At 44.8% G+C, this 27,986-nt stretch overlaps 3 protein-coding genes across 6 annotated transcripts in view; 1 reads left to right on the top strand and 2 right to left on the bottom strand.

Moving 5' to 3' along the window:
- CTPS1 (CTP synthase 1) overlaps positions 1–14,143 on the top strand; it is a 40,558-nt gene extending 26,415 nt beyond the window's left edge. For 3 of the 4 annotated variants that reach the window (XM_058195838.1, XM_058195836.1, XM_058195839.1), the window contains 7 exons: positions 3,508–3,551; positions 4,219–4,315; positions 7,271–7,326; positions 7,432–7,528; positions 9,979–10,123; positions 12,350–12,441; positions 13,123–14,143. In XM_058195838.1, the coding sequence (XP_058051821.1) occupies positions 3,508–3,551; positions 4,219–4,315; positions 7,271–7,326; positions 7,432–7,528; positions 9,979–10,123; positions 12,350–12,434 (524 nt within the window). In that variant the 3' untranslated portion in view covers positions 12,435–12,441; positions 13,123–14,143. Of the gene's footprint in view, positions 1–3,507; positions 3,552–4,218; positions 4,316–7,270; positions 7,327–7,431; positions 7,529–9,978; positions 10,124–12,335; positions 12,442–13,122 lie in introns of all 4 variants that reach the window. The other variant, XM_058195837.1, reaches the window with a different exon arrangement.
- Positions 14,144–14,862: 719 nt separating this feature from the next.
- On the bottom strand, positions 14,863–18,576 carry LOC131204480 (schlafen-like protein 1). The gene is made up of 2 exons (XM_058195840.1): positions 17,649–18,576; positions 14,863–16,295 (listed from the first exon to the last, which is right to left on the bottom strand). The coding sequence occupies exons 1-2, from the start codon at positions 18,315–18,317 to the stop codon at positions 16,173–16,175; spliced, it is 792 nt and encodes a 263-aa protein (XP_058051823.1). The 5' UTR covers positions 18,318–18,576; the 3' UTR covers positions 14,863–16,172.
- Positions 18,577–18,765: 189 nt separating this feature from the next.
- Positions 18,766–27,278, bottom strand: LOC131204800 (schlafen-like protein 1). The gene is made up of 2 exons (XM_058196383.1): positions 23,163–27,278; positions 18,766–19,861 (listed from the first exon to the last, which is right to left on the bottom strand). The coding sequence occupies exons 1-2, from the start codon at positions 23,601–23,603 to the stop codon at positions 19,103–19,105; spliced, it is 1,200 nt and encodes a 399-aa protein (XP_058052366.1). The 5' UTR covers positions 23,604–27,278; the 3' UTR covers positions 18,766–19,102.
- Positions 27,279–27,986: the final 708 nt, after the last annotated feature.

The following is a 27,986-nucleotide window of genomic DNA, read 5'->3' as shown; positions in this document are numbered from 1 at the left end:
AAGTTGACAGGCCACTGTTCCTCTGGGGTTGACCCCCATCGGAAGAGAGTTACCTTGGCGGCTGCAAGTAGGGCATTGATGTATGATCAGATGCCTCAGCAGCCGTGAAGCCAAATTGTTTGAGCGCCTTTTTGTTTTGATGAAAATAGGAGTGACTGTCCCAAGGAGAGACAGGAGAAAGTGTCAAAAGAGAGGAGGCAGAGGCCGCAGCGTCTGCTACATTGTTCCCTTCCTGGAGAAAACCAGGAAAAGGTTGATAGCTTCGTATATGTGTAACAAAATAGGGATGTGTACATTTGTAAATGAGAGACTGTAAAGTTGTGAAAAGAGAAGTGAGATTAGAATCAAGAGAAGGGGACAAGTAAGATTGAAAAATAGTTTTTACTATTTGAGTAACATATAGACTGTCTAAGATGAGGTTGAAAGGTACTATGTGGAAGACAGAGAAAAAGACAATCAATCAATAAAAACCCAACTCCCACCCTTTTTATTCATGTGTGGAAGTTGGTCACTAACAAAATCCATGCTATCAAAAACTTCCAAAAACAAACCACATTCTTCAGCACTAGTATCAAAACTTCTCAGCACTAGTAACTCTCTCTTCACATTCTGTAACCTTCTAACTTATCACATCCTATAACTTTCTAACTCATCTCTGAAATAGTTCCTAAAACAGGGCACATATTGTGCTGCTAAAAAAGAAAAAGAAACAATACAAACAGCAAATAAGGAGAACACTGAGTCTGATTCAAAAGAAAACATGGCGGAAGCTTTAGGGTGAGTCTGTTTATGTGGAAAACCTGAGTGCATTTTCCAAAAACAGATTTACGCTTAAAAAAATGCATCCATACATAAGAAGATAGCCATGTGTCTGAAATGCTGTAGGGTTTCCTGCCTGGGCAGGGGGTTGGACTAGAAGACCTCCAAGGGTCCCTTCCAACTCTTATTATGTATGTTAGCAGCTGCAAAAATACAAAGCTAAATGAAACATTTTTAGTCAACTCAGTGCTTTGAAAACATTTATAAAGGTATAGGTTTAATCAGGCAGGTTAAACCTCAAAAAGTTCCAGAAAAGATAAAAAATAAAAATTAAAAGCAAAATCAAAATTGTATGCATGATTAAAAATTAAAATCAAAATTGTTTTCATGGTGAAAAAGAAAATACATCTGCATAGTTTTTTACATAGCTTTTTACAAAAGCAATGCTTCCAGAGAGCCTAATTGTCCCTCCCTTCTCAGACAAGAAAGAAGAGAGAGAAGAAAAAAAAAATGGAGTGGGGGTGAATGGTTCTCCCCCGTAGCCCGCCCTTTTCCCTGGCACCACAAGGAACGAAGGGGGGGGGTAGTTAAGATAAGCCAGAGGGCAGAAAAAAAAAGTTAAAAGTAACTCACTGGAAAGACATTCTCATGCATATGAAGAGAAAAAAAAATCCAAAAGTAACTCACTTGCTTGCAAAAGGAAAAATACATTTTTTTATTTTTCCAAAAGTACCTGGCTGCTTGCATACGGAATTTATGCAGACAGATACACACACAGACACACACACATGCACACACACACATGCAGAGACAATTTCTCACACATGCACACATTTCTTGCAAATCCAAAAGACAACACAGAAATTTCACACCTTCTCAATGAGTTTTGCACATACACACATTCCATGCAAATCAAGCATCACAATTATCTCTACAATTCTTATGCAGGTCTGAAAATGATCACATACATACATACACAAGCACACACATCATCAAACAACATTTACAGACCTGGGGAACTTGTCTGAGAAAACTCAGCAGTTTAAATCATGACTGTGATTGTGGATCCTTTTAAGTCATTTTTGATAAGGCAGAGGTCTTGACAAACTGTTTAAGTGACGTCTGCAAGTAAAATGAGGCATTCAAAGATCATGTGCCAGATGGACAAAATTTTTGCAGGGGCTCTTGGACTTTCATGGAAAAAGTTCCCAATGTTTCCCATGTAGTCGCTGTGAGCAAATTCTTTTCCAGATTGTTTCCAGATATAGAGAAGCAATTAAACCAAATCAGTTGCTGATCACCCATGGGGGAAAGGGAGGGGTGCTCTGGGGGAAGGGAGGCAGGCAGGGGAAAGGAGGCAGTTTTCAAAGCAGGGATGGAAGAAACAGGCATTTGGTACAATACGCTTTCTAGCTCAATATGCTTTGAAGGTTCAGAGTGGGGGGAAAGGGAGGAGGAGGGAAAGGAATGAGCAGGCATAGGAACTGAAGGAACGGAGAGTAAATGCCGTAGGAAGTCTTTTAAATTTTTAAGCACCCGTACATTGATGTTCTCGTGTACCGGCTGTCCCCCTCCTGCTGGATTGAGGTTTAAAGGGTAAGCCGATATCGGGGGTTCAGTTCTTAGAGAAAGAGAAGAAAGGGCAACCAAGGCAGAAAGAGTGCCTGCAGCTGTGTCTGTATCCTCCGGAGGGGGGGGAGACGCTGCAGAAGGAGAAAGAGCTGTGTCTGCAGGGGGAGCAGAGGCAGCTACAGAGACAGAAGGAGACTCATAGGCATGAACATAGGACAGAAAAGAGGTAAGAGATTTCTTAGAAAGAGGATAGACAGTGGTGCCATTAACTTTTTGCAAACAATTAGCCTTCTTCACCAGAGAGTAAAGCTCATTCCTATGCAATGATGAGACTTTCGAGTTCGAGGAGCCCATTACTTACGTGTGCACGTGTCGCATCCCGGACGGGTAAGCAATGAGGGTGAAGGTGACGCACCGCTAGACAACGATCGCGCCTCTGGACAACACAACAGGTCCGGACGAGCCCCCAGATGTTGCTGTTGGTCTGCAACACTTATTTGTTGTCCTAGGTTCCCTGTTAATGTTGTCCTGGGTTCCCGCAGGAACGGGTCTCAGCCCTCGCTGAGACAATTTAGTGGGTCCTCGCAAGGACGAAAGAAGCCAAATAAAAGACACCACACCAGGAGTTCTTCAAGAGAGAGCACGAAGAAAGGGGTTGTAAAAGGAATGTTGTAAAAAGATCCCCCTTAGATCGCAACAGTCTCTTTTATTATGCAGTTTTAGCAGGGAGGGGTAACTACAGCAAGGAGGGAATTAGCATATAGAAACTTAACATCACCAATCAGCAAGCGTTTAGAGTATACGTATTAGCAAAATACCACGTGTTTTTCAGGAAATCATGCATTTTACCTGAATAGAAACCCAACTCAGGAATGTAAAACTAACTCAGGGAAAGGTAGGGGCCCACTTCAGGGAGAGCAAAACTATGCATCTAACTCAGGGAATGTTCAGCGGAATAGAAACCTAATTCAGGGAAAGACTATTAATCATGTCTGTCATGTAGCACTGAAAAAAGTCAAGTCAAGTTCTCCCGGCTGTGAGGCCTAAGAAAACCTGAACCAATGATATATCCATAGTCATTAATGCTAATTAACAGAATAGCTGCTTTCTACTGGAAATGTAGATTTTTTTTCTTAAGACCCGAGACTTTATGTGATCAAAGCCTATCATCCACAGATGCCAACTCTACCGAATTTGACCCTAAAACTACACACCCAGTGGTAAGTGTGATGATACTTTTTTAATCCATTGTGATTTCTTTTTATGTATACCAAGAACATTTTCTTCCCTCCCTCCCTCAACAATTATTTTGAAAGGAAATGTAAAACATGGCCTCATTAGAATGAATTACTGTGAGAATAATCAGACTTCCCCATAGTATTATGATTGATGAACTTCTGTTAAAATGTTGTCTCATATTTGAAGTTAGGTGTTTCTCAGAGAGTTGCTCTGTCATTTTTTTTTGTAAATATGAAAGTCCATATTTTATTTTATTTAGAGCCACTGAATCTCTCAATTTGATCAAATAGGCTGTGTATTACATTTACTTGACTTTCTATTCAAGAGTGTTTTAGATACCTTAAAAGTAAACTTTTGCATGTTTGTATATGTTACATATGCATATAATGTTAACCTTTACACACCCATCTGAATACACTCTTAAAACTCATGGTAGACATGAAAAATACTGTATTAGCAGTTAGAATGGGGGTTTAAGCCCTTTGATTAAGCCCTGGATTGCCAATCCCTGAAACCATTAATTTTGTTTTTAGATGCTACTAAACCCCGTGTAAATGAATCAGCTGACATATTTTGTTTTCCTTGCATACTTGCTTAACATTCTTAGTTGTCTTCTTCTCCATCGCGTCATACTCTTTGACTTCTCAGGTAATTGACATGCCGGAACACAATCCAGGTCAAATGGGTGGAACCATGAGGCTGGGCAAGAGAAGAACCATCTTCCAAACCAAGAACTCAGTCATGAGTACGCTTTTCTTGGCCTTCCTTTTGTTTCCTCCCCCTTTTTCCTTTCTTTTCACTGCTGATTGTATTTTGATTATACAAATGCCGAGGCTGCCTTAAAGTAGGGGAAATTACAAGCTAGCGGCCGTCCCATTTTCCTAGGACATTTGGGGCAACTTTGATGACTTTGGTAGTAGCTCTACAAAGAAAAAAATATATATATACCTCAAACTTTGTATTTTAAACTTAAGTATTTACTAGACCATCCATAATAATAATAATAATAATATTTTAATTTGTATACCGCCCTTCTCCCGAAGGACTCAGGGCGGTGAACAGGCAGATAAAATATACATACATACAATAATTAAAAACATCCCTTAAAAAACTAATTTAAATGCCCAAAATATTAAAAACGTACTTCCCCATAAAATCACAGAATTTTAAAAACCCATCCAATAAAAATAAGAATCAGGCTAGTCCAGCCATACGGAATAAATAAGTTTTAAGTTCATGCTAAAGGTCCTAAGGTCAGGTAATTGTCAAGTCCGAGGGGAAGTTCGTTCCACAGGGTGAGCCCCACAGAGAAGGCCCTCCTGGGGCCGCCAGTCGACACTGTTTGGCTGACGGCACCCTGAGGAGTCCCTCTGTGGGAACGCATCGACGATGGGAGATAGAAGCCGGCAGTAGGCGGTCCCGTAGATAGCCCGGTCCTAAGCCATGGAGCGCTTTAAAGGTGGTAACCAATACCTTGAAGCGCACCCGAAAACAACAGGTAGCCAGTGCAGTCTGCGAGGATAGGTGTTATATGGGAGCCCGAGACGCCCTCAATAACCCATGAGCCGCTGCTCTGAACTAGCTGAAGTCTCCGGGTGCTCTTCAAGGGGAGCCCCATGTAGAGAGCATTGCAGTAGTCCAGGCGAGAGGTAACGAGAGCATGAGTGACTGTGCATAAGGCATCCCGGTCCAGGAAGGGACGCAACTGGCGGATCAGGCGAACCTGGTAAAATGCTCTCCTGGAGACGGTTGCCCTTGGGTCATCGTTTCAGAGATATTTCCTTGCCAGATTCCTCAATGCTTTCAGCAGTGGCAGAACTTCTGGTGCCATGTGCCATGATGGTGAATCTATGGCATGCATGCCCAAAATGGCATGCGAAGCAATGTCGCCCGGCATGCGCAGCCTTGCCTATTTATCCTCCGGGTTTCTGGCGCACATGCACGCGCAATGATCAGCTGTCCTTCACGTGCACGGCAGTGCCAAAAACCGGCGTGTGCATGCGTGCTAGAACCCGGAAGTTTGGCTTTTCAGGAACGCGGCCCCAACGAGCGTATGCATCCATGATATTTCCGTGCATCCTTTTCAGCAGTCAGTGCCAAAAAGTTTCACAATCACTGTTCTAGTGTGTAACTTGAAAAATTTTGTAAAATTCAGGGAAATATTCAGAGATCTATCTGTCTTGAAAGTAGTCCATGTTGAACTGTATAGAATAGAATTTTTATTGGCCAAGTGTGATTGGACACACAAGGAATTTGTCTTGGTGCATACGCTCTCAGTGTACATAAAAGAAAAGATACGTTCATCAAGGTACGACATTTACAACACAATTGATGGTCAATATATCAATATAAATCATAAGGATTGCCAGCAACAAGTTGTATACTCAAACAAGTAGCATACTCAAACATCAGGAGTTGACTACAGGAAATGTTTTAGGACGTTTAGAATTATGTCATAAAATGATTTAGGATCATGTTTAGGTCACAAAATGTTTGATAAACGTGGCCACATTTCAATTCCACAGGAGAGTCCTGGATTTTGGATGCATTCTGTAAACTAGCTCATTTAAGGCACCTTGGTTTTGTCCTGTGATGCATTGTTTTGTCAGCTAAAGATTACAGACACAAGAGTTTTAGTATATAGATAATAGGAAGATATTGTGATAGCCAGTTAGCAATTGAACATATTCACAGAAGAAAAGTCAGTTTGCAATTATTAATTGTAATGTGAAACTCCAGGTTCAGAGGGGGTGTAGGACATCCCCGAATAATGGCTGCTGGGGAATCACAGGTAGGGAAAGCTATTGCCTTCGCACTATTGATGGACTTCTGGTTCAGATGAAAAGCTTAGGGATGTAGCATATTTGAGAGCCAGTTTGGTCTAGAGGTTTAAGGCACCAGGCTAGAAAGCAAGAGACAATGAGTTCAAGTCCTGCCTAAGCCATGAAAGCCAGCTGAGGTGACTTTGAGCCAGTCTCTCTCTCCCTCCCTCCCTCTCTCTCCCTCCCTCCCTCCCTCCCTCTCTCTCTCTCTCTCTCTCAGCCCAATTCACCTCACAGGGTTGTTGTGGAAAAATTAGGAAGAGGAAGGTTTGTTGGTTCAGTGCCTTGAATTATTTGTGAAAATTTAATAAAGGCGGGTTATAAATAAATGAATAAATAGAACGGGTGTCAAACTAAAGGCCCAGGGGCTGGATCCGGCCCACAGGGTGCTTAGATCTGGTCCTTGAGACCACCCTGGAAATAGGAAAGGACCGGCCCGCGGTGCCTCTGCCAGCGAAAACGGAGTTTGCGAGGGCCGCATGTGGCTCTCCCGAGCTCCGTTTTTGCTGGCAGAGGGTTGCAGGAGGCTGTTGCAGCTGAGAACGGAGTTCCGGAGCCCATTTTTACTGGCACAGTGCTTGGGCCACCACAGGTGTCCCTGACACAAGTGACATCAAGCTGGCCACATGCTGCCCCCCCACCCCCCTCAAGGTCAAACATAACCCTGATGCGGCCTTTGAGTTTGATACCCCGGGCCTAGAAGATAGGCACATACATTCTTTTTTGGTGACATGTTGGAAAGTACAGGAACTGCTTTCTAATAAAAGTTTTCTGTAAGAGGAAGAAAATTGACATTATACCAGAAAAGGCAAGGGGAAGGTATGGTATTAATAAGTATGCTAGTTTGAAATAATCAAATAGATTTTTTTCACCAATAGGAAAACTGTATGGAGATGGTGATTACTTGGAAGAAAGGCACAGACACAGATTTGAGGTACGGCTACTTGGCAGTAGAGAAAGGCGGCGGAGACAACCCTCTTTCTCCAAAGTCCAATTTTTTTTTAAAAAAAATCATCTGATGTTAATCTTCTATTCGTAGGTAAACCCAGAGCTGAAAAACTCATTTGAAGAGAAAGGGATGAAGTTTGTGGGCCAGGATGTGGAAGGAGAGCGAATGGAAGTGGTTGAGTTGGAAGGTGAGCATTGATCGGTCACCAGAAGGGTTGCTATTGTTAATTGAGGAAACGTTTTAGGGGTTTCTCTTGAGATTTGTGGAAGGGATCTTTCCTTAGATACCGTGTTTCCCCGAAAATACGACCTACTCAGAAAGTAAGTCCTAGCTTGATTTTTACACGTGCATCCAATGTAAGCCCTACCCCAAAAATAAGCCCTAATGAAGACCCCGCCCACTCCAGGGTGCATGGATAAAAATTAAGCTGGGGGGGGTGGGGGTGGGGGTGGAGCTGTCCTACAACTTACCTTTGGACAGCTGCAGCCAGGCCTCGCATACCTTGGGCCATTCCTTCTGCAGCCGGCAAGGCTTTCCTGAAGGCCTCTGTAGCCAATAACAGAGCTCCGGATTGATATACAACCAATTTCGTTGTATTCATGATGTACAATGACAATAAAGTGGGGTGAAATCCAGCAGGTTCTGACAGGTTCTGGAGAACCAGTTGCGGAACGGTTGAGTAGTTTAGAGAACCAGCAAATGTCACCTCTTGTCGTGTCCCACTCCTCCGCTGACGGCCGGGTCGGGGAAGTCCGTATCAAGCGTGCCTCTGCAGCTCTGCCAAAGTCCTATCAGAGTTGTCAAGGCAGGCAGGAGACCAGGAAGTGACTTCAGCAATCCAAGTTAGACTTTGCCTGACTCAGAGAATGCCAGAAAGCAGATCCTTTATATAGGCCATGGGGTGTGGCTCCATGACTCAGCACTTATCCAGGCCTGCCCCTCCCTTCCTTTTGCTGATGTCGCCTCTCAACTCTCCGGAAGCGAGGATCTCTCCAGCCTCCAGCTGTTGGCAATCCTAGCTCATGACTGGCCTCACATTCTTCAGGCTCACATGCTGTGGGGGAGGGCTTTAGTTGCTCCGTTTGCCTGGGCATGGTGCCAGGACTGGGGGCTGAAGGCACGTCAGGCCGTCTTGCTCGGCCTGTCCGGGCATGGTGCCAGGGCTGGGGCCTGGAGGCATGCTAGGACATTCTTCCGAACTATCAGCGTCTGGCAGGAGATAAGAGGGGCCCGGCTGCGGCAGGGGGAGCGGGCGAGACACAACACCTCTGGCTGGCCCCAGAGTGGGGTGGGAATGGAGATTTTGCAGTATCCTTCCCCTGGAGTAGGGAGGGAATGGAGATTTTGCAGTATCCTTCCTTTGGGTGGGGAGGGAATAGAGATTTTGTAGTATCCTTCCCCTGGGGTGGGGTGGGGATGGAGATTTTGCAGTGTCCTTCCCCTGCCATGCCCACCAAGCCATGCCCACAGAACCAGTAGTAAAAAAAAATTGGATTTCACCACTGCAATAAAGGCTGTACTAGACAGCGGCCTTCAGGAAAGCCTTGCTAGCCGAAGAAGGCAGCCGGGGACAACACTCGCAAGTGAGGTGAGTCAGTGAATGAGAACTCCTCCCACCCCTGAAAATAAGACCTGGTGCCTTTTTCAGTGGCAAAAAAGATATAAGACGGTCTTATTTTGGGGGGAAACACGGTAGAAAAAAACATGAGAATTCCTATATTAGTTCTTCAAAACATGAATTTCAATGAGGTCCTTGGTGCTCTCTGAGTTTGGTTTTCTTTTTCAGTACTTTTGTGCCCCAGGCACAAAAGTACTGATAGTAGTAGGTAGTAGTAGACGCACTTAGTTCAAAAACAAACAAACTTTATTAAAACAGCTGAGAATTAACTCATTCTCAGCGTAGTCCAAACTAAATCAAAACAAATTCTTCATAACACAAATCTTCAGTCTTATCACCAACCCTGGTCTAGTTAGGCAAACTGCCAAAGGCTTTTCTTGGCAAAAGTTCAGAAGCAGAAGATGCCGACAAGAAATAAATGCAGCAAGACAAGGAGCAAGTCTATCAACATTGTTTTCCGACAAAGAGCCCAAGAGCCATTGCTGGTCTTTTAAGCCTTATGGGAGGGGCCAATCATCTCTTGGGCCTACTTTCGAGTCATCCTCTTTGCTTGAGCTGCTCTTGCCTTCTGGGAGCTCTTCTCATGCGTGCATTAGGAAGAGGCTCCTCCTGTTCCTCTGCCTCACTACTGTCAGCCTCTGGAGGCTCTGGAGTCTGCACATCACTCCCCGATGGCCCTGGCCCCATCTCTGCCTCCGATGCAGATCCCTCATCCAGGCCTTCCCCAGCCTCCAGGACTGGCTCGTATTCTTCCTCAGCCACATTGCTATCCAGCTCTGCTGCCAGTTCCGCAGGCTGTCGGCGGACCGCAACAAGTACCAAACTAGGTAACATCAGTGATTTACCCAGATTGGTAATGAAACGTCTGCAAAAAAAACCCCCCAACCAAGCTCAGAAAGCACCAAGAACCCCTCAGTTCAACCCTGGGTACACCTGTAGCTTTTTATAGGATATTCATGTAGCCTTATGAATAGTTTTGGCCATTAAGGTAATAAAGTATGCTTTATTTTCTCCTCTAGAACATCCTTTTTTTGTGGGGGTTCAGTATCACCCAGAATTCCTCTCCAGGCCCATAAAACCCTCTCCTCCTTACTTTGGCCTCCTCCTGGCTTCCGCAGGAAAACTCTCACATTATCTCCAGAAAGGTTGCAGACTGTCTCCCAGGTAAGTCCAGCCTGCTGTATCCCGTTGGAATTTGCTTTGGGAGTATGTGAGCTCAGGTTTGCATCCATCTGGCGCTGTAGCCTTTATGATAACATCCTTTTCCCTTGCACCTGGACTAAAATATTAATAGTGCATTGTGGGAAAAGTACACTAGAAAGGCCTCTATGCTCTGCCTGTGCTTCTGGTTTCGATTCTCTGTGAAAGATAAATTAGTCTTTTTTTGGTGGTCATCAATGTTGAGGATATATATATTTTGGGAAGATTTGGGGTGCTGGTTCATGGGTTAAAGGAAGATCAGTTGGTTATCCCGCTACTTCTTTTTTTCCATTGCCATTAAGCAAAAACTTTAACCTCTGTTTGTCCCCAAGTCAGTTCTGGTTCTGTAAATTTGCCGAAAGATAAGGGTTATGGCAAACCAGAAATGGCTTTTTTGTGAAATTATATTAGAAAGGTTAAAGGAGGAAGAAAAGTTCTCCCCCATCTCTCCCTCTTCTCCTCCCACCCACTCCTCGTCCCTCCTTGCTCCCTCTCCCTCCATCCCCCTCCCTCTCTCCTGTCCCTCCTTCTCCCTCTGTGTTTCCTTCTCCCTCCCTCTCCCCGTCCCTCCTTGCTCCCTCTCCCTCTCTCCATCCCCCTCCCCCTCCGTCTCTCCTGTCCCTCCTCCCTCCGTTTCCTTCTCCCTCCCTCTCCCCATCCCTCCTTGCTCCCTCCCTCCCTCCCTCCCTCTCCTGTCCCTCCTTCTCCTCCTGTTTTCTTCTCCTCCTCTCCCTGTCCCTCCTTGCTCCCTCCCTCCCTCCCTCTCCCTCTCTCCTGTCCCTCCTTCTCCCTCCCTGTTTTCTTCTCCCTCCCTCTCCCTGTCCCTACTTGCTCCCTCTCCCCCTTCTCCCTTTCTCCCTCATCCTCTCCCTGTCCCTCCCGCTCCCTCTTTCCTTCTCCCTCTCCCTCCTTCCCTCCCTCCCATACACATATGCACATGCATGTGCAAACTATGAATTCTAATTTACAGTTTTCTTCTTCTGCCTTTTTATGTTGATGTATGAATTCCAAATATTCTGTTTTCTGCAGCTGATTAAATAAGTATTTCCCTTACTTTCATGTACCGTATTTTTCGGAGTATAAGACACTTCAGGGTATAAGACAAACATTAGTTTTTAGGGAGGGAAAACAAGAAAAAAAAATTCTGCCTCTGCCTACCAGCATCCATCAATTGCTAGCATCCTTGCAGTGAACAGCCTGGTCAGCTTCAGCACGTTATATCAGCCTGATTGAGCATGAGTAGCTGATTGGCGGTTGGATCGGCCTCCCAGAATACCGCCAATCAGCTGTTCCAGGATGCAGGGATCTCCACAGCCCATCGCCACCTCCATGTGTCGCATTTTTGGCCTCCGCACGCTCTGCTATAGACCCGTTCCAGGCTGCAGGGATTGCCACAGCACATAGCCACCGATTGCTGCCTCCACGCATCGCGTTTTTGTCCTTTGCATGCCCCTTTTTGGCCTTCGCACATTGTGTTTTCTGCCAGGCATGTGGAGGTCAAAAACATGATGTGTGGAGGCCGAAAGCATGATGTGCAGGGGCCGTGATTGGCAGCGGTGTGCTGTGGCGATCCTGGGAGCCTTGAACAGGTCTAAAATGAGGTGTGTGGAGGCCGAAAACGCAACGTATGGGGGCAGCGATTGGCAGCAGTGTGCTGTGGCAATCCCAGCAGCCTGGAATGGGTCTAAAATGGAGCATGCGGAGTCTGGAAACAGCCGGAGAGTGAGGGCTGGCAGGTGGGTGGGGCTTCGGCCACATTCAGTGTATAAGATGCACAGACATTTCCACCCACTTTTTTGGGGGGGGGAGGAGTGCATCTTATACTCTGAAAAATATGGTATTTGGTCTTTTAAAAAAATGGTTCAGATTAGCCTGTCAGCAAAAACTTTCCAACACCCTTGTGGCCTATCTAATGCGGAGTCCTCTTGTAACAGATCATTATGTTGCAAAACGAAAATGGTTCCCCACTATATCTATAAAAAAGGGTTTTATATAAATACAGCCAAGCAACCTTATCTTCAGGAAGGTTGAGACCTCCACTGTTTGCTGTAGATCACAGTATGTTCTTTCTCTGGATTTCTTTTGCTTCAGTGGCCAGGAATTCTAGCTGAACCAGTAGACCAGGAACAGAGTTTTGTTTATGTATGTAAGAGAAATCCTGTTATTTTTCTAACAGCCTGAATTTTACAGGGATACCTATAGTGATAGAAGTGGAAGTAGTTCCCCTGATTCTGAGATCACAGAACTGAAATTTACTACAGAGAATCATGAGTAAACTGCTGGTAAAATCTTATTTTTCATTTTCCGGGTTTTTAAAATAGTTTCTTTCCCTGTTTGCTTGCATCACATTTCCTGGGAGCAGTGTTGTAATCAAAATTACCAAGTTAAAGAGTATTTTCAAAATACTGATAAATCTATCTATCTATCTATATAAATGGCTCTGTTTGTTTGTGTGTGTGTGTGTGTATATGTATATGTATTTATGTTCCAGCATAATTCTGGAACACCTCGAGCAATTTCAACCAAACTTGGTACACAGATTATTTACTCTCTGGGAAAAAATATTGTGGTGGTACGACACCCCTAACACCTTGTGTGTGTGTGTGTGTGCCTGTGTGCCTGTATGTGTGTGTTCCAGCATAACTCTGGAACGCCTGGGCTGCTGAAATGAAATGAATTATATCTATGGTGTCAAATCACAGTACTTTTGACAGTGATAGTGTGCATTTTGGATTCAAGCTCTGTTAAGATACAACCTGTTGTGCCTAAAAATGGCTTCTACTGTACAGCACAGGGGAGTTGCCATGGTAAAGGCTTCACAGTACTCCACAAGGGGGCTCCCTCCGGTAAGGGGGATTGGTTCTTAAATAAGCGGGCAATGCTGGGTTATCAGCTAGTTTGATATAAATATCTCTGATCTTCCTCTTTTTCTCTCTCTTCATCCCAACCTACTCACCATCCAGGTGTTTTGAAATTCTTCACTGGACAACCGTACGTCCTGAGGATTTTGTAGATCATGTTATTATAATTGTTTTCATTTTTGGGAGACATCTTATTATCATTGCTTTTATTTTTATTTTTTTTAAAAAGAAAGTATTCCAAGAAACCGCCAGTGCTGCTTAGTTGTGCTCAGCTGTGAACTTACAGAACCCTGAAGTGCAGAAGCTGAGAGAGGGAAGAGACATTTCGGACACGTTAAGGAGGTTTAACAGGCCATTGTAAATGCTCGCAGAAGAGGCCACGCAGAATCTCTGCTCAGGATTTTGATTCTTCTCCATTGTTGGAGGGGTAGATGACATCCTCGACATCTCAGCGGAAAATCGTACCAGGCAGGCTATCCCAAGCTTCTAAAGTATTCTAAAACAAAACGGGTGCTACGCCTAACATTGCTTAACCTTTGCCAAGTGTATAGTTTTCCTGTTCACACGAGATAATAGCGTACTCTGATGCTAAGCAAATTTGGCCACACGTTCAAAGATGTTTTGAAAATGTGAGTGTGTTAATTCCCCCCCCCCACTCCCGGTGCCCCATTTTACACATTCAGAGGAGCATGGCTTTCTTCATTCGATTCCTTGCATCGAAGGGGGGAGGGTGCACGCGTATGAAAAAGTGACTTTTCAGAAGTTGCCTTTTGCACCTCTCATTGAGAGCTTTGCCTTGGACTAGAAAGAAGCACTGACGGTCTTATTTTTTTAAAGAGAGACTACCCTATGCAGAACGAAGAGCTCCTGTTGGCCTATGGGCTGTCCCAGGCCCCTGCTTTTACAAGGGGACGTATATCTCCGGGGGCACGCAGATGCAGCCCTAGGAGAGGGAAAGGATGAGCCTGCAGACGTGGGGGGTTGAAGAAAACCATGGTTTACGATCTTTTCCCAGTGCAGGTTATAGACTACGTTTTCCAGCAAGTTAGGTGAAACAGTGTGTTAGTGCAAATATATTGGATGTACAAATCCTTTTCAGTTCATTAAAACTTTGGGAAAACAATTGGTCTGCCCTGTCTCTTTATATACTGTATTTTTCAGAGTATAAGACGCACCTCAGTTTTTGGAGAGGAAAATAAGAAAAAAGCTGATTGGCAGGTGGATCGGCCTCCGGGAATACCTCCAATCAGCTGTTCCCAGAGGTGAATTTTAGCAACAGGTTCCTTGGTTGTGAGCCCTGTGCCTTTTTTTCTTTTTCTTTTCTTCTTTCTTTCTTTCTTTCTTTCTTTTTTTTTTGCTTTTTTCCCCTGCCTTTGAAACTCTGTTTCAGAACAAACTTTTCTCTGCCTCTGAAAGCCTCCAAAACAGAGAAAAGCCTCTGAAGCTCTGGGAGCTTCTTTTCTGAAGCTGTTTGGGGGGTCTTCTTTTCTGAAGCTTCTTTCAGCCTCTGAAAGCTCCTTTTGAGAAGCTGGGTGGGGCTACATTTGGAGTTTAAGATGCACCCAGATTTTTACCCTCTTTTTTGGGGGGGAAATGGTGCGTTTTATACTCCAAAAAATATGGTAACTTGAAAACTCTTTTTTTCCCCCATGGCTTCCCCATTTCTCTTATTTAAAGAGTGGAATTTCTTTGGAAATTACATCACATTCTTCCTTCCTTCCTCCCTCCCTCCCTCCCTCCCGATCAGTGGTGGGATTCAGCTGGTTCGGGCCGGTTCAGGCAAACCGGTAATTAAATTGCTGGCTGGCCACACACCCCACCTCGCCCCTTCCAGGAGTCCCCACACACCCCATTTGGGCTCCCTGGTAAGTAGAGGGAGGCCTGCCTGTCACACCTCCTGGCCACGTCCACCATGGCCGCTTCCACCCAGCCATTCATTCATGCACAAAACCGGTTGTTAAATCATTTGAATCCCACCACTGCTCCTGATTATTGCTGACCTTATACCTGGAATACTAGAAAATAATGGTAAGAAACAGTAGCATCCCAACTCCACTGTCCCCAAATCACCCTACGGGCCAACTGAAAACTTCCTAGGACCCTTTGCCTAATGGTTACTCAAGGGATTAACTTGGCTGCTGCTCCTTAAACACACGGAAAGGAGATCGCTATTATTTTATAATCGGAAACAAGCAGCCATATAAATGCTGGTCTCCGGGTTCCGACAGATGCCCTAATTAAATCATGAGCCTCAAGTCAAGCTTCAAGAGTGCTCTCCAGTCGCCAGCCGGTGGATGTTAGTTAAAGCAGGGGTCTCCAACCTGGCTGAGGAACTCTGGGAGCTGAAGTCCACAAGTCTTAAAGGAACCAAGGTTGGAGATCCCTGAGTTAAAGAATACTAGCCATCATCCAAGTTTGGACTTTTAACCTGCTCGAACAGCCCAGCATTAACTTCCTGTTTTTTGTTTCTAAGGAGAGAATTGCCGATAGCAGTAAGATAGGCACACAGTGAAAACAGGCAGAGGAAAGGGCAGGTTTGAGAAGGGGGGTGGGATAATGGGGAAATTGCCATGTTAATATAGTTGCAAATAATGTTTTCCTGGAGAAGACCTTAATGCTTGGAAAGATTGAGGGCAAAAGAAGAACAGGACAGCAGAGAAGAACGAGGAGGCTGGATGGAGTCACTGAAGCAGTCGGCGTGAGCTTAAATGGGCTCCAGAGGATGGTAGAGGACAGGAAGGCCTGGAGGAACATTGTCCATGGGATCGCGATTGGTCAGACATGACTTTGCAACTAACAACAACAATGTTCCCCCCCCCACTTTAAATACCCATAACATGCAATGTATTGATGCACAACAATGCATGTACAAAAGGTGATTTCCATCACTTTCGTCAACCTGACTGGTTTGATAACACACACACACACACATCCAAACAGAGGAGGGAAAAAATTGCTTTCTCCAACGTTGGTTGCAATAGGGATACTCTCCATGTATTGGAAAGAGCGAAGCAGAACCTAATAATGGCCACCATACTCCTGGCACAAGATGACCGTAAGTAGATTCAAGCTTTTAACTGGGCCGCATTTTCTTTGCCCAGGTAGGTATGTAAGCTGTCCTACAGGCTGATTATGGATGGCATGGCTTAACGTTACAAGATGACGCAGCATTTCGTGCTGTTATTCTGCGAACGTACCTGCCGTTGCAGGTTTTCTTTCTCCTTCAGCAAGTCGCCTATTTTCACTTCCAGCTTCTTGATTTCCTCGGTCCATTTCTGGGAAATTTACAAAGTCATGGTCATTCCCTTCCTCCTAATAGTGGTGAGCAACCTTGTTTTGCAAGCTGGACTCTGGCCATGGCATAAGGCAGGGGTGTCCAAACTTGACAAGTTTTAAGACTTGTGGACTTCAACTCCCAGAATTCCTCAGCCAGCTTTGGAATTCTGGGAGTTGAAGTCTACAAGTCTTAAAACTTGTCAAGTTTGGACACCCCTGGCATAAGGAAAGTATAAGCTGGCTTAAGGAAAAAGGTCAGGAGATGGTCTGGCTTGCCCTTGTTTCTTGCACGATCTTAGCAGGAGGAGCAATGTCTTAAGTTATTTTGGAATGCCTTAATCTATTCTGCAGAAGGTTTACTTAAAAGCAGAGCACTGTAGCAGAAAAAAAAAATGGCTTGAATATTTTAATCGTCGGGTTGCTAGAGAGAAGACTGACACAACAGTCATCAATAGCTGAACTCTACCTATGATTTTAATTTGAAAGGATTTAGCAGTTTTATCTTTCGGCTGGCCTTTGGGAACTTTAAACTTGTTTTTCAATGACAAAAGTATTGATTCCTGACAAAAAGCATCAATTCTGATACAAGCCACCTCCACCCCCAAGCCCCCCAATTTTATATGTTGGAGAACCGGAAGCCCTTTCTTACGTGCCAAAGTGGCACAGTGGTTAGAATGCAGTACTGCAGGCTACTTCTGCCGGCTGCCTGCAATTTGGCAGTTCAGATCTCACCAGGCTCAAGGTTGACTTAGCCATCCATCCTTCCGAGGTCAGTAAAATGAGGTCCCAGATTATTGGGGGCAAGAGGCTGACTAAACGGCCTAGAGAGGGCTGTAAAGCACTATAAGGTAAAGGTCCCCCTTGCACATATGTGCTAGTTGTTCCTGACTAGGGGTGGTGCTCATCTCCGTTTCAAAGCTGAAGAGCCAGCGCTGTCTGAAGACGTCTCCGTGGTCATGTGGCCAACATGACTAAATGCCAAAGGCTCACAGAACGCTGCTATCTTCCCACCAAAGGTGGTCCCTATTTTTCTATTTGCATTTTTTTACGTGCTTTCCAACTGCTAGGTTGGCAGAAGATGGAACAAATAACAGGAGCACAGCCTGTTACACAGCACTAGGGATTTGAACCACTGAACTGCCGACCTTTTGATCGACAAGCTCAGCGTCTTAGCCACTGAGCCATCACGTCCTGTAAAGTACTAAAGCACTGTAAAGCGGTATATAAGTCCAAGTGCTATTGCTATTGCTTATCGGACGGCACTTTCAAACTTACTTCTTTGTGTGACAGCTAGAATTTGGTTTGTACGTCCCCGAGCACTTTATACAAGATGTGCAATATCTGAACGTTACCTGCCGGCACCACTCTTGGATAGCGCTTCCAGAGAGGGGTCCTTGGATGCTGCCATCTCGCCTCAGGTACACCTCCCCCTGATCTGTTTCATACAGGACAGGTTCTGCGTGCGGCTTGGGAGGATGGACGCTCAGCCGGATGACTTTGAGAAAGATGCCTGTGTCTTCTGCTTTGATGACTGGGATGAAGCTCAGCGTGTAGGCGGTAGGGAAAACCTGGGGCTTGAAGGTTTTAAAAAGAGAATCCGTCAGCAGGCGAATTCGGTCTTCTTCCTTGTGGTCGCACTTGGCGCCACGCACCAAGCCGTTGTCCTCAACTCCCACGAAGAGACTGCCCCCTTCACTGTTGAGAAAAGCACAGGTGTACTTCCGCAAATGATGCTTTAGCGTTGTCGTCAGGTATTCTCCGCTGCCTTGCTTGAATTCCACATTCCGCGTCTCTCCACCAATGAAAGCACCGTAGAAGAGGCATTCTCTCCCAACAATCTCTTTATGGACAATGGCACTGTCCGAGTGGGTGCTGTTCACAAAAGTCACTGGCCAATCGACCAGTCTCCAAGGGTAACGGATGCTTTTTCGGATGGGGTTAGCTCTGTTGTCATTGGCCAGTGGCTTCCTTCTCTCAGGCCCTGACGGTCCTCCTAGGAGACCATCTGATCTGCTTCCCATGGGATCACTCTGTAGGCATGATGAGTAAAATTCAAGCGTATAATCAAATGTCACCAGTAAAAGGACTTGCGGCTTTGCAAGAATGTAGGTTCCTGTTTTGGTTGAGCAATTGTGATAAAGATTACATACCCGTATAGATCCAATATTTCCTGTTGTGCTTTATATACAGACATTGGTGTTCAAACGGGGAAGGAAGAGCCTTAAGTGCAGGGGCTATGATTGTTTTTGTATTCTAAAAGCTGACTGGCTGTCCCAAAGGTGCTTTTTTCCAAAAGGCAACTGATTTCCTTTGTTTTTCCTTGAAGAACTTTCACATTTCATCCAAGGAGCTTCTTCAGTTCATGAACTGAAGATGCTCCTGGATGAGAAGCAAAACACCTTCAGGGAAAACAGAAGTCCTGACTAGGGGGTGGTGCTCATCTCCGTTTCAAAGCTGAAGAGCCAGCGCTATCTGAAGACGTCTCCGTGGTCATGTGGCCAACATGACTAAATGCCAAAGGCTCAGAACGCTGCTACCTTCCCACCAAAGGTGGTCCCTATTTTTCTATTTGCATTTTTTTTACGTGCTTTCCAACTGCTAGGTTGGCAGAAGATGGAACAAATAACAGGAGCACAGCCTGTTACGCAGCACTAGGGATTTGAACCACTGAACTGCCAACCTTTTGATCAACAAGCTCAGCATCTTAGCCACTGAGCCATCACATCCTGTAAAGTACTAAAGCACTGTAAAGCGGTATATAAGTCCAAGTGCTATTGCTATTGCTTATCGGACGGCACTTTCAAACTTACTTCTTTGTGTGACAGCTAGAATTTGGTTTGTACGTCCCCGAGCACTTTATACAAGATGTGCAATATCTGAACGTTACCTGCCGGCACCACTCTTGGATAGCGCTTCCAGAGAGGGGTCCTTGGATGCTGCCATCTCGCCTCAGGTACACCTCCCCCTGATCTGTTTCATACAGGACAGGTTCTGCGTGCGGCTTGGGAGGATGGACGCTCAGCCGGATGACTTTGAGAAAGATGCCTGTGTCTTCTGCTTTGATGACTGGGATGAAGCTCAGCGTGTAGGCGGTAGGGAAAACCTGGGGCTTGAAGGTTTTAAAAAGAGAATCCGTCAGCAGGCGAATTCGGTCTTCTTCCTTGTGGTCGCACTTGGCGCCACGCACCAAGCCGTTGTCCTCAACTCCCACGAAGAGACTACCCCCTTCACTGTTGAGAAAAGCACAGGTGTACTTCCGCAAATGATGCTTTAGCGTTGTCGTCAGGTATTCTCCGCTGCCTTGCTTGAATTCCACATTCCGCGTCTCTCCACCAATGAAAGCGCCGTAGAAGAGGCATTCTCTCCCAACAATCTCTTTATGGACAATGGCACTGTCCGAGTGGGTGCTGTTCACAAAAGTCACTGGCCAATCGACCAGTCTCCAAGGGTAACGGATGCTTTTTCGGATGGGGTTAGCTCTGTTGTCATTGGCCAGTGGCTTCCTTCTCTCAGGCCCTGACGGTCCTCCTAGGAGACCATCTGATCTGCTTCCCATGGGATCACTCTGTAGGCATGATGAGTAAAATTCAAGCGTATAATCAAATGTCACCAGTAAAAGGACTTGCGGCTTTGCAAGAATGTAGGTTCCTGTTTTGGTTGAGCAATTGTGATAAAGATTACATACCCGTATAGATCCAATATTTCCTGTTGTGCTTTATATACAGACATTGGTGTTCAAACGGGGAAGGAAGAGCCTTAAGTGCAGGGGCTATGATTGTTTTTGTATTCTAAAAGCTGACTGGCTGTCCCAAAGGTGCTTTTTTCCAAAAGGCAACTGGACTTCCTTTGTTTTTCCTTGAAGAACTTTCACATTTCATCCAAGGAGCTTCTTCAGTTCATGAACTGAAGATGCTCCTTGGATGAGAAGCAAAACACCTTCAGGGAAAAACAGAAGTCCTGACTAGGTGGCTCAGTGGCTAAGACACTGAGCTTGTCGATCAGAAAGGTTGGCAGTTCGGTGGTTCGAATCCCTAGTACAGGCCTCCTGCGTGAGCAGGGGGTTGGACTAGATGATCTCCAAGGTTCCTTCCAACTCTGTTACTGTTAAATCCAGTTTCCTTTTGGGGGAAAAAAAACACCTTTGAGGCAACCATGACCTGGATGACTGAATGGCTGTCATTGCTGAAAACTCTGAAACCAGGGAAGAGTTTTATCATTCAAGATCTATACGGAGTTTGTCTCCTTTGTTGATTTAGAACAGCCAATTGTTAATATGTATAACCACATAGGATACTTTGGGTCTCTGTGGAGGAATCGTAATTGGCCTAGCATCCTAGTATGCCATGGACATATTTTCCCCAAACTTTGTGGCTAATAGGGTCCTCCCCCCCTCCCCCCGCAATAACCCCTGTAAATTCCCTAGAGCTACAGTAGTGGTCAAAATTGTGGAAACCTTTTGGGAAAAGTGTATTTTTGAGGTTTGATGGCTAATAACACCACTTTTTTTGGAGGGAAGTTTCAAGATAATCCTATTCCACTGCTGGAATGGCCTGGGAATAGCCCAGACCTTAACCCAATTGAAAATCTATGGAGCTGACTAAAGAAACTTGTTAGTCAGAAGCGACCCAGCAATAAAACCCAGTTAATAGAAGCAATCATTCAATCTTGGTTTCATATTATAACAGCTGCAGAACTCAAAGACTTGGTTCACTCCATGGGAAGACATTGTAAGGCTGTAATTCACGCTAAAAGTTACCCAACTATTAACTGACATAGTGATAATTTTTGTATATCTCGTTTTTTCTATGGTAATCATTTTGGTATATATCATTTTTTCTACCTGTTTCACTTTTCTTCTTTATACTGTAACTGCTATTCTAATAGCAAATCTTTCATAAAAGTCATTGCATTACATTCTTGATTAAATTATCTTTGCATTGATATATAATTTTATGGTACTACTGCAGAAAAAAGTGGTGTTATTAGCTAGTTTTAGAAAATACACTTTTCCCAAAAGGTTTCCACAATTTTGGCCACAATATATAACATAACATCAGAGTTGGAAGGGACCTTGGAGGTTCAGCAATTAGGGATGTGGCAATCCTATACATTTAAATGGTGTATAGGTGTACCACAATGGGAGTGAGGCTTATATAAAATAAGTCAGCTCGGAAGTATAATCATGACTACATCTGTCTATTTTCTTATTGTCTGTTGGCATCAATGTGCTCTTTGAAGCTTATTGCAATAACTTGGGAGTTATTTAGCCAAATGGAACCAACGTCTCCAAAGAACAAATCTGTTCTGTGTTAAATCCATTTGAAGTGATGCTTAAAAGCCGAGTTTACCCGGCCTGCTGCAAATTAAACCTTGCTTAAGGGAACACAGAATTGTGGTGTTAGATTTGAAAGAAGATAGCTGGGTCCAGGCATCATGCTAAATCCCAAATCTTTTGGGGATTTTTTTTTTAAAACAAAAAGAAAATTGCTGCAAAATGTACTGTCTGCAAACAATGCCTAGATTTACCATGACATGCTTATTTTAGTGCATGGGTGGGTACACAATTAGACTATCCTGCTTTAATAGTATTTTAAAGGAATATGGAAAAAATCTAGATGTGCTAGAAATGATTTCTAATACAGAAAGGCGGCCTCTGTTATGTCATGGTGAATTAGATTGTTTGCTATCATTTTGCTGAGAGATAAAATATTTAGGGTTTATGTGGCAAGAAATAAAACCCTTATTAGACTAGCCAAGCTTCTCCTTGCTATTGTGGTGCAAGGAAAACATTCATTGTTATTTCCTTGCAAGAGAGAGAGAAAAAAGCAAAAGGCATACATTTAATGCATTTTGCTTCCTGCACATGTATTTGTATCTTTCATGTATGTGTGCTTGGATAAGGGGAAGATTCCTAGAACTTTAAGAACCAGTACACTAGTGGACTTTGACTTCACTATTTTGGCCTGTTTCAAAAATGCAACCTGATACTAAATACCTTTCATTGTTAATTTTAAATGGAAGTTTGCACAGGTATTTTAAGTACAAGAATGATCTGGCTGGTGCAGTTTGTGTGATTCTTGATTTCTCAGTGTTGCTTAGGTGAGAAGCTCATATACATTCTCAAGAATTTAGCAAATAACAGCTATCCTGCTTTTTCAAACCCTTAGTGTGGAATTCCTAGTATCGTGATGGCAAACCTATGGCACGCGTGCCCAAGGTGGCATGCGGAACCATGTCCCCTGGCATGCGTGGCATTGCCCGTCCCTCTTCCGGGTTTCTGGCGCACATGTGTGCGTGACGATCAGCTGGCCTTTTTGCATGTGGCAGTGCCGGAAACTAGAAGAACTGTTCTTCCGTTTTCCTGCGTGAGCATGCATGCCGGCCAGCTGATCGTTGCGTTCTCATGTGCACCAGAAACTTGGAAGAATAGCTGGCTGAAACCGGAAGTTCAGTAGCTGAAACTGGAAGTTCATTTTGGGGCGTTTGCATGGGCCCTGAGCAGGGGTGAAATCCAGCAGGTTCTGACAGGTTCTGGAGAACCGGTAGTGGAAATTATGAGCAGTTTGGAGAACTTTGGCTGGCCCCACAGTGGGGTGGGAATGGAGATTTTGCAATATCCTTCCCCTAGGAGTGGGAAGGGAATGGGAATTTTGTAGTATCCTTCCCCTGCCATGCCCACCAAGCCACGCCCGCCGCGCCATGCCCACCAAGCCACACCCATGGAACCGGTAGTAAAAAAAGTTGGATTTCACCACTGGCCCTGGGCAGCTCCTCTTTCGGATTGCGGCCCAGCACTCAGTGCTGAAAAGGTTCGCCATCACTCACTGCCCTAGTAGAACAGCAGAGTTAGCTTTCTGGCATCTTACCTCTCTGCTAGTTTTGGGAGCAGATGCAGGCTTTTTGCCTTGTCCCACAACAAGATTTTTCCCCTTCTGCACAAGCTCTTTGGAGAGGTTGTGTTCGGTCTCCGAAACAAGGAGGAGTTGTTTGAGGACTTGCTCCAAGCTGATTTCTGTGGCTACCTGAACGTAAGCGTAGGCTTGCTTACGTTTCTTGATGACTTCAATATCGTATCTTTGGAGTGTGACACCTGCCATACCGAGGATGTCCTTCAACATACTGCCCAGATCTTCACTGGCATGTTTGGGGTTTAAGTTTCCAATGTACAGGACGTAGGTTTGGGTCTGACCAGAATGATTATCTTCTTCAGCTTTTGCTTCCTCCAAAGCTGCCTGTGGAACCTGATCTACTTTGCCCGCTTCTTGTATGGCTTCTACTACAATTTCTGGAATTACGTCTGTTTCCATTTTCAGGCCTTAACGAAAGGTTTGCATTTGGCTGTATTTCTCAAGGGTTGCTAAGTGGAGCACAGAAGAGCTTATTGGGTCATTCTACATGGGTCTTGCTTGAAGCTACGAGTAATACATGGTTCAAGAATGACCTCTTCTTTTATGGCTGGCTTCTGCGAAGTAAAAACAGAATTTTGCTCTTACAAATGGTCAAGGACATGAAATCTCTATATGGAGATCAAAGCTTATGGGAGAAACGACTCCCCCCCCAAAAAAAAATACACTTAGGAGAATGAGGGGTGTTAATTGTAACCTGGTCATAGGAGTGTCAGGGTTCCAAGTAATGCCCCCAACTAAAGAAGACTCCCAAGGCTAGAAGTTCCTCAAAGTTCCATTTTATTAGAGACGTCATATTGGCACATCTGGGAAAACCTGAATCTGAAAGTTTCCAGGTTTTCCCCACCCAAAATGAAGTCCAAGTCCCTTCCTCTGTACCCATATGTCCACCACATGGTCCATTCAATGCATCGTCCCAACTGGAGATGCCTCCCAGTCACGCCACTCCAGGTGCAGGGCTGAATGTCCTTGGCTCTTAGAGAAAAGAATGTTATTATTATTATATCCCCTCCCAATTTGCCACAGCACTAAGTGTGGCAGCCCTGAAGATCCAAAGAAAAAGATGAGCTCCAGGGCTGACAAGGAGATTGCTCCTGTGATTACTTAGCAGCTATATCTCAAACAATAAGAGTACGAAAGTTTACCATCAGATTTGACTTAATAGATCGTATAATGAAGATTCAGATGTTAGATTTATGCAGTGACTTAATGATTTTTTTCAGTGACTATTCTATTGCAGTTTTCCCACACTTCTCCTGAGAAGCTTCTTTAGAATGAAGCAATTTCTCTCTCCGGGAGCCTTTAGTTACACTTAGTTCCTTCTCCCAGGTCAGGGGTCAGCAACCTGGGATCAGCAACTTCTGGAGCCACATGTGGCTCTTTCACCCCTCTGTTGTGACACAAAATATGCGTCACAACCGCCAATGTGCGACACCCGCCGGCACGCGATTTATTGAGCTTTTCAACCCCCAGTAGGCCAACCATGGATAAATCCAAGAAAAGAAAAGTTTCAGAAGAAAACAGAATGTTTAATTCAACTACATATGCTAGTTTTGTGGCCGCACAAGAAATAGTTAGGCACGGGAAGGGATTTTGTGGCTCCCGGTGTTTTCTTTTCTGTGGGAAACGAGTCCAAATGGCTCTTTAGAGTGTTTAAGGTTGCAGACCCCTGTCCCAGGTAATTCTGGTACTTCAGGAATAGGGTTAGCTACAATGATTGCATCATCTACACTAATTCCAGCTTGTATGTTTATTCTGTCCTTTACTAGAATGTTGAGATCTGCTCGTGGTTGGAAAAAAGTGAAACATGATGAATTCAGGAATTGGTTCCACATGTTTGCATCTGCTCCAATATTCTTTGCCTTCCCTTTCTCATCTTTTTTCATTTCACCAAAATCATTTGGGCCAGGTGGAGAAGTCCTTCCTCTGTTGCTGTTTTTAAAATATTGGGAATGACAATATATTGTCCTGCTGGGTGTATTGTCACCCATTGGGTCTATCTGCCTTGTGTCCACCCCATGTTTACCCTTTGTGGTCCGCCAGCAGCCTGTGGAGCTGGCAACGGAGATGGACAGTGGTGAGGCTGAGGAAGAGCATGAGCCAGTCCTGGAGGCTGGGGAAGGCCCACATGAGGGCTCTGCGTCGGAGGCTGAGGTGGGGCCAGGGCCATTGGGGAGTGGGGTGCAGACTCCAGAGCCTCCAGAGACTGACAGTAATGAGGCAGAGGAACAGGAAGAGCCTGTTCCTAATGCACGCATGACAAGAGCTGCCAGAAGGCAAGAACAGCTCAAGCAAAGAGGACGACTTGGGAGTAGGGCCAAGAGATGTTTGGCCCCTCCCATAAGGCTTAAAAGACCAGTAATGGCATTTGGGCTTTGCCGGAAAACGTTGGTAGCTTCGTCTTCTTGCATTTATTTTGTATCTGTGTCTTCTGAACGTTTGCCAAGAAAGGCCTTTGGCAATTTGCCTAATTGGACCAAGGTTGGTGATAGGACTGAGGAATTTGTATTGGGAGGAATTTGCTTTAATTTAGTTGAACTACACTGAGAATGAAGTAATTCTCAGCTGTTCGAATAAGTTTTTTTTGTTTTTACACTGACTAAGTTTTCTACTACCTACTTGGGCCTGGGTCACAACATTACCATACCTCATCATGGCCAAACGTCAGAAGCCTGTTGCGGCTATAGTTGATGAAAAGAGGTGGAAAGACAAGACTGATGAAATCGCCTGAATAAATGGCAAAAATGAACCCTAGCTAATTATTGTTTCTATTACTAAGCTTATAGCACAAGTAACTTGCCACTCCATCCAAAGCTGTACAAATTTTGTCTTACCTTCAGTTTCACATCCTTCAAAATCCTGTGCCATATAAGGAGTCGGTTCTCATACATTTCTTAATAGCTCCAGGTTTGTTCAAAAATTGTGCTGCTGCTAACCATGCTATTTCTCAGGCATAATATATTCCAAGTCTTTCTTAAGAGTTTAAATTGTGAGGTCATAGTTGTTCTTGTGACAATTCTAACGGATCCGCTTGAGCCCATGGTAGACTACATGGTTAGGAGGCATATAAAAAGATGTCCCTTATTGGCTCTTATTCTGAACTTCTTTAAAAAAAAAATCAATTAACAGAAATATTAGAACACTTGGAAAGTAATAGTTGTTATTGAAACTAACCAGTTTTAAGACTGGTTAGTTACTTTAGGTGGTAAACGGTGTATAGCAGGGAGTGTCAAACTCGATTTCATTGATGGCCGCCTCAGGGTCCTATTTGACCTCAGGGGGGCGGGGTAAGTGTGCCCAGGGTGGCCATGGCCACCTCAACTTCACTCATGTCGGGGGCACCTGAGCACTCTGCCAGCAAAAACGGGCTCTTGAGCTCCGTTTTCACTTGTGACAGCCTCCTGCAACCCTCTGCCAGTGAAAACGGAGCTCGGGAGGGCTGCCCGTGGCCCTTGTAAGCTCCATCTTCACTGGCAGAGGCACCGCGGGCTGGTCCTTCACTGTTTCCAGGGTGGCCCCGCGGGTTAGATCTAAGCACCCCGCAGGCCGCATCTGGCCCCAGGGCCTTGAGTTTTACAGCCCTGATGTATAGCAAACCTGAGTCACAAGTTGCTTCCACGGTGCCATTAAGCCATGGCCAGTCATTAAGTAGTCCAATAGTGTTAGCCATGGACCTTTGTTGCCAGACACTGGCCATAAACCCTGGTTTCTGAAAGAAAGTTGTAAATTATGATCACGTAATCAGAGAGCGCTACAAACAGTTGTAAATGCAGTCTGGTTGCTGAGCATCCAAAATGCGATCAATCTAATCATGTTTTGGGTCCAGATATAATTTTTTTTTGTGGGGGGGAGGCGGGCGTTGTAACTTCATATGGCTGCTGAGCAACTGGTAGTAAGTCAAGGATTACTTGTAATTATTCTGATTGGGAGTCACCCAAATTGGTTATAAGATGGGCAGCTAAATAAATGTTCTATCAGGGGACCTCAAACTTTTTAAATGGGGCCAATTCACAGTCCCTCAGACTGCAGCGGGAGGGAGGGGGCGTGGACCGGCTGGGTGGGCATTACTAGGTGGTCATGTGACTGGGTGGGCGTGGCCAATTTAGCAGTCCATTAAACAACACACACAAATTAAACTTTTGTTATGCTCCTGGGGATGGAAAGGTGGTTAGTGAAGGGATGTGGCTGCCTTGGGGTGTGTGCGAGGGACTTCTGTTTGTGTGTGTGTGTGTCTCCCTCTGGAGGCTGGGGAGGCCAAACACAACCCATTTTTAGCCTCTAGAAGGCAGGTGGGGGCTGGCAGATAGGTGGGGTGATGTGGGGCATGGTCACACATGGGCTGGATTAATGGCTTCAGCGGGCCATATCCGGCCTGCGGGCCATAATTTCCTTGTTCTAAATAAGTAAATTTAATTTGTATGTCCTGACAGTTTATGGGATAGAAGTACAAAGCAATAATCCCCACCAATCTGAGACCATATAGTTCAAGGGTCTCCAACCTTGGCAACTTTAAGCCTGGCAGACTTCAACTCCCAGAATGCCCCAGCCACCCCTGATATAGTTATCCAAGTAAAATTGTTTTCCAAAATTACTGGCTTAATGAAACAACTTTAAAAGTCTATGGAGATTCTCAGTCATCCAGGTCATGGTTGTCCCAAAGGTGCCTTTTTCAAGAAGCAACTGGACTTTCTGGTTTTTCTTTGAAGACGTTTCGCTTCTCACCCCAGAAGCTTCTTCAGCTCTGAAGCTTCTTCAGAGCTTCTTGGATGAGAAGCGAAACGTCTT

Source organism: Ahaetulla prasina, chromosome 10, assembly GCF_028640845.1.
Source record: "Ahaetulla prasina isolate Xishuangbanna chromosome 10, ASM2864084v1, whole genome shotgun sequence".
In the NCBI taxonomy this organism is placed as follows: Eukaryota; Metazoa; Chordata; class Lepidosauria; order Squamata; family Colubridae; genus Ahaetulla; species Ahaetulla prasina.
The sequence above is the reverse complement of the archived record's forward strand: the minus strand, read 5'-3'. Positions and strand labels throughout refer to the sequence as shown.

Bases quoted from the DNA above. Each gene is read 5' to 3' on its own strand.
- LOC131204480 (XM_058195840.1), bottom strand. From the start codon at position 18,317: ATGGGAAGCAGATCAGATGGTCTCCTAGGAGGACCGTCAGGGCCTGAG. The intron at 16,296-17,648 runs GTAACGTTCAGA...TAAATTTCCCAG, and splicing joins TCCAAGAGTGGTGCCGGCAG to AAATGGACCGAGGAAATCAA.
- LOC131204800 (XM_058196383.1), bottom strand. From the start codon at position 23,603: ATGGAAACAGACGTAATTCCAGAAATTGTAGTAGAAGCCATACAAGAA. The intron at 19,862-23,162 runs GTAAGATGCCAG...TCATGCCTACAG, and splicing joins CTCCCAAAACTAGCAGAGAG to AGTGATCCCATGGGAAGCAG.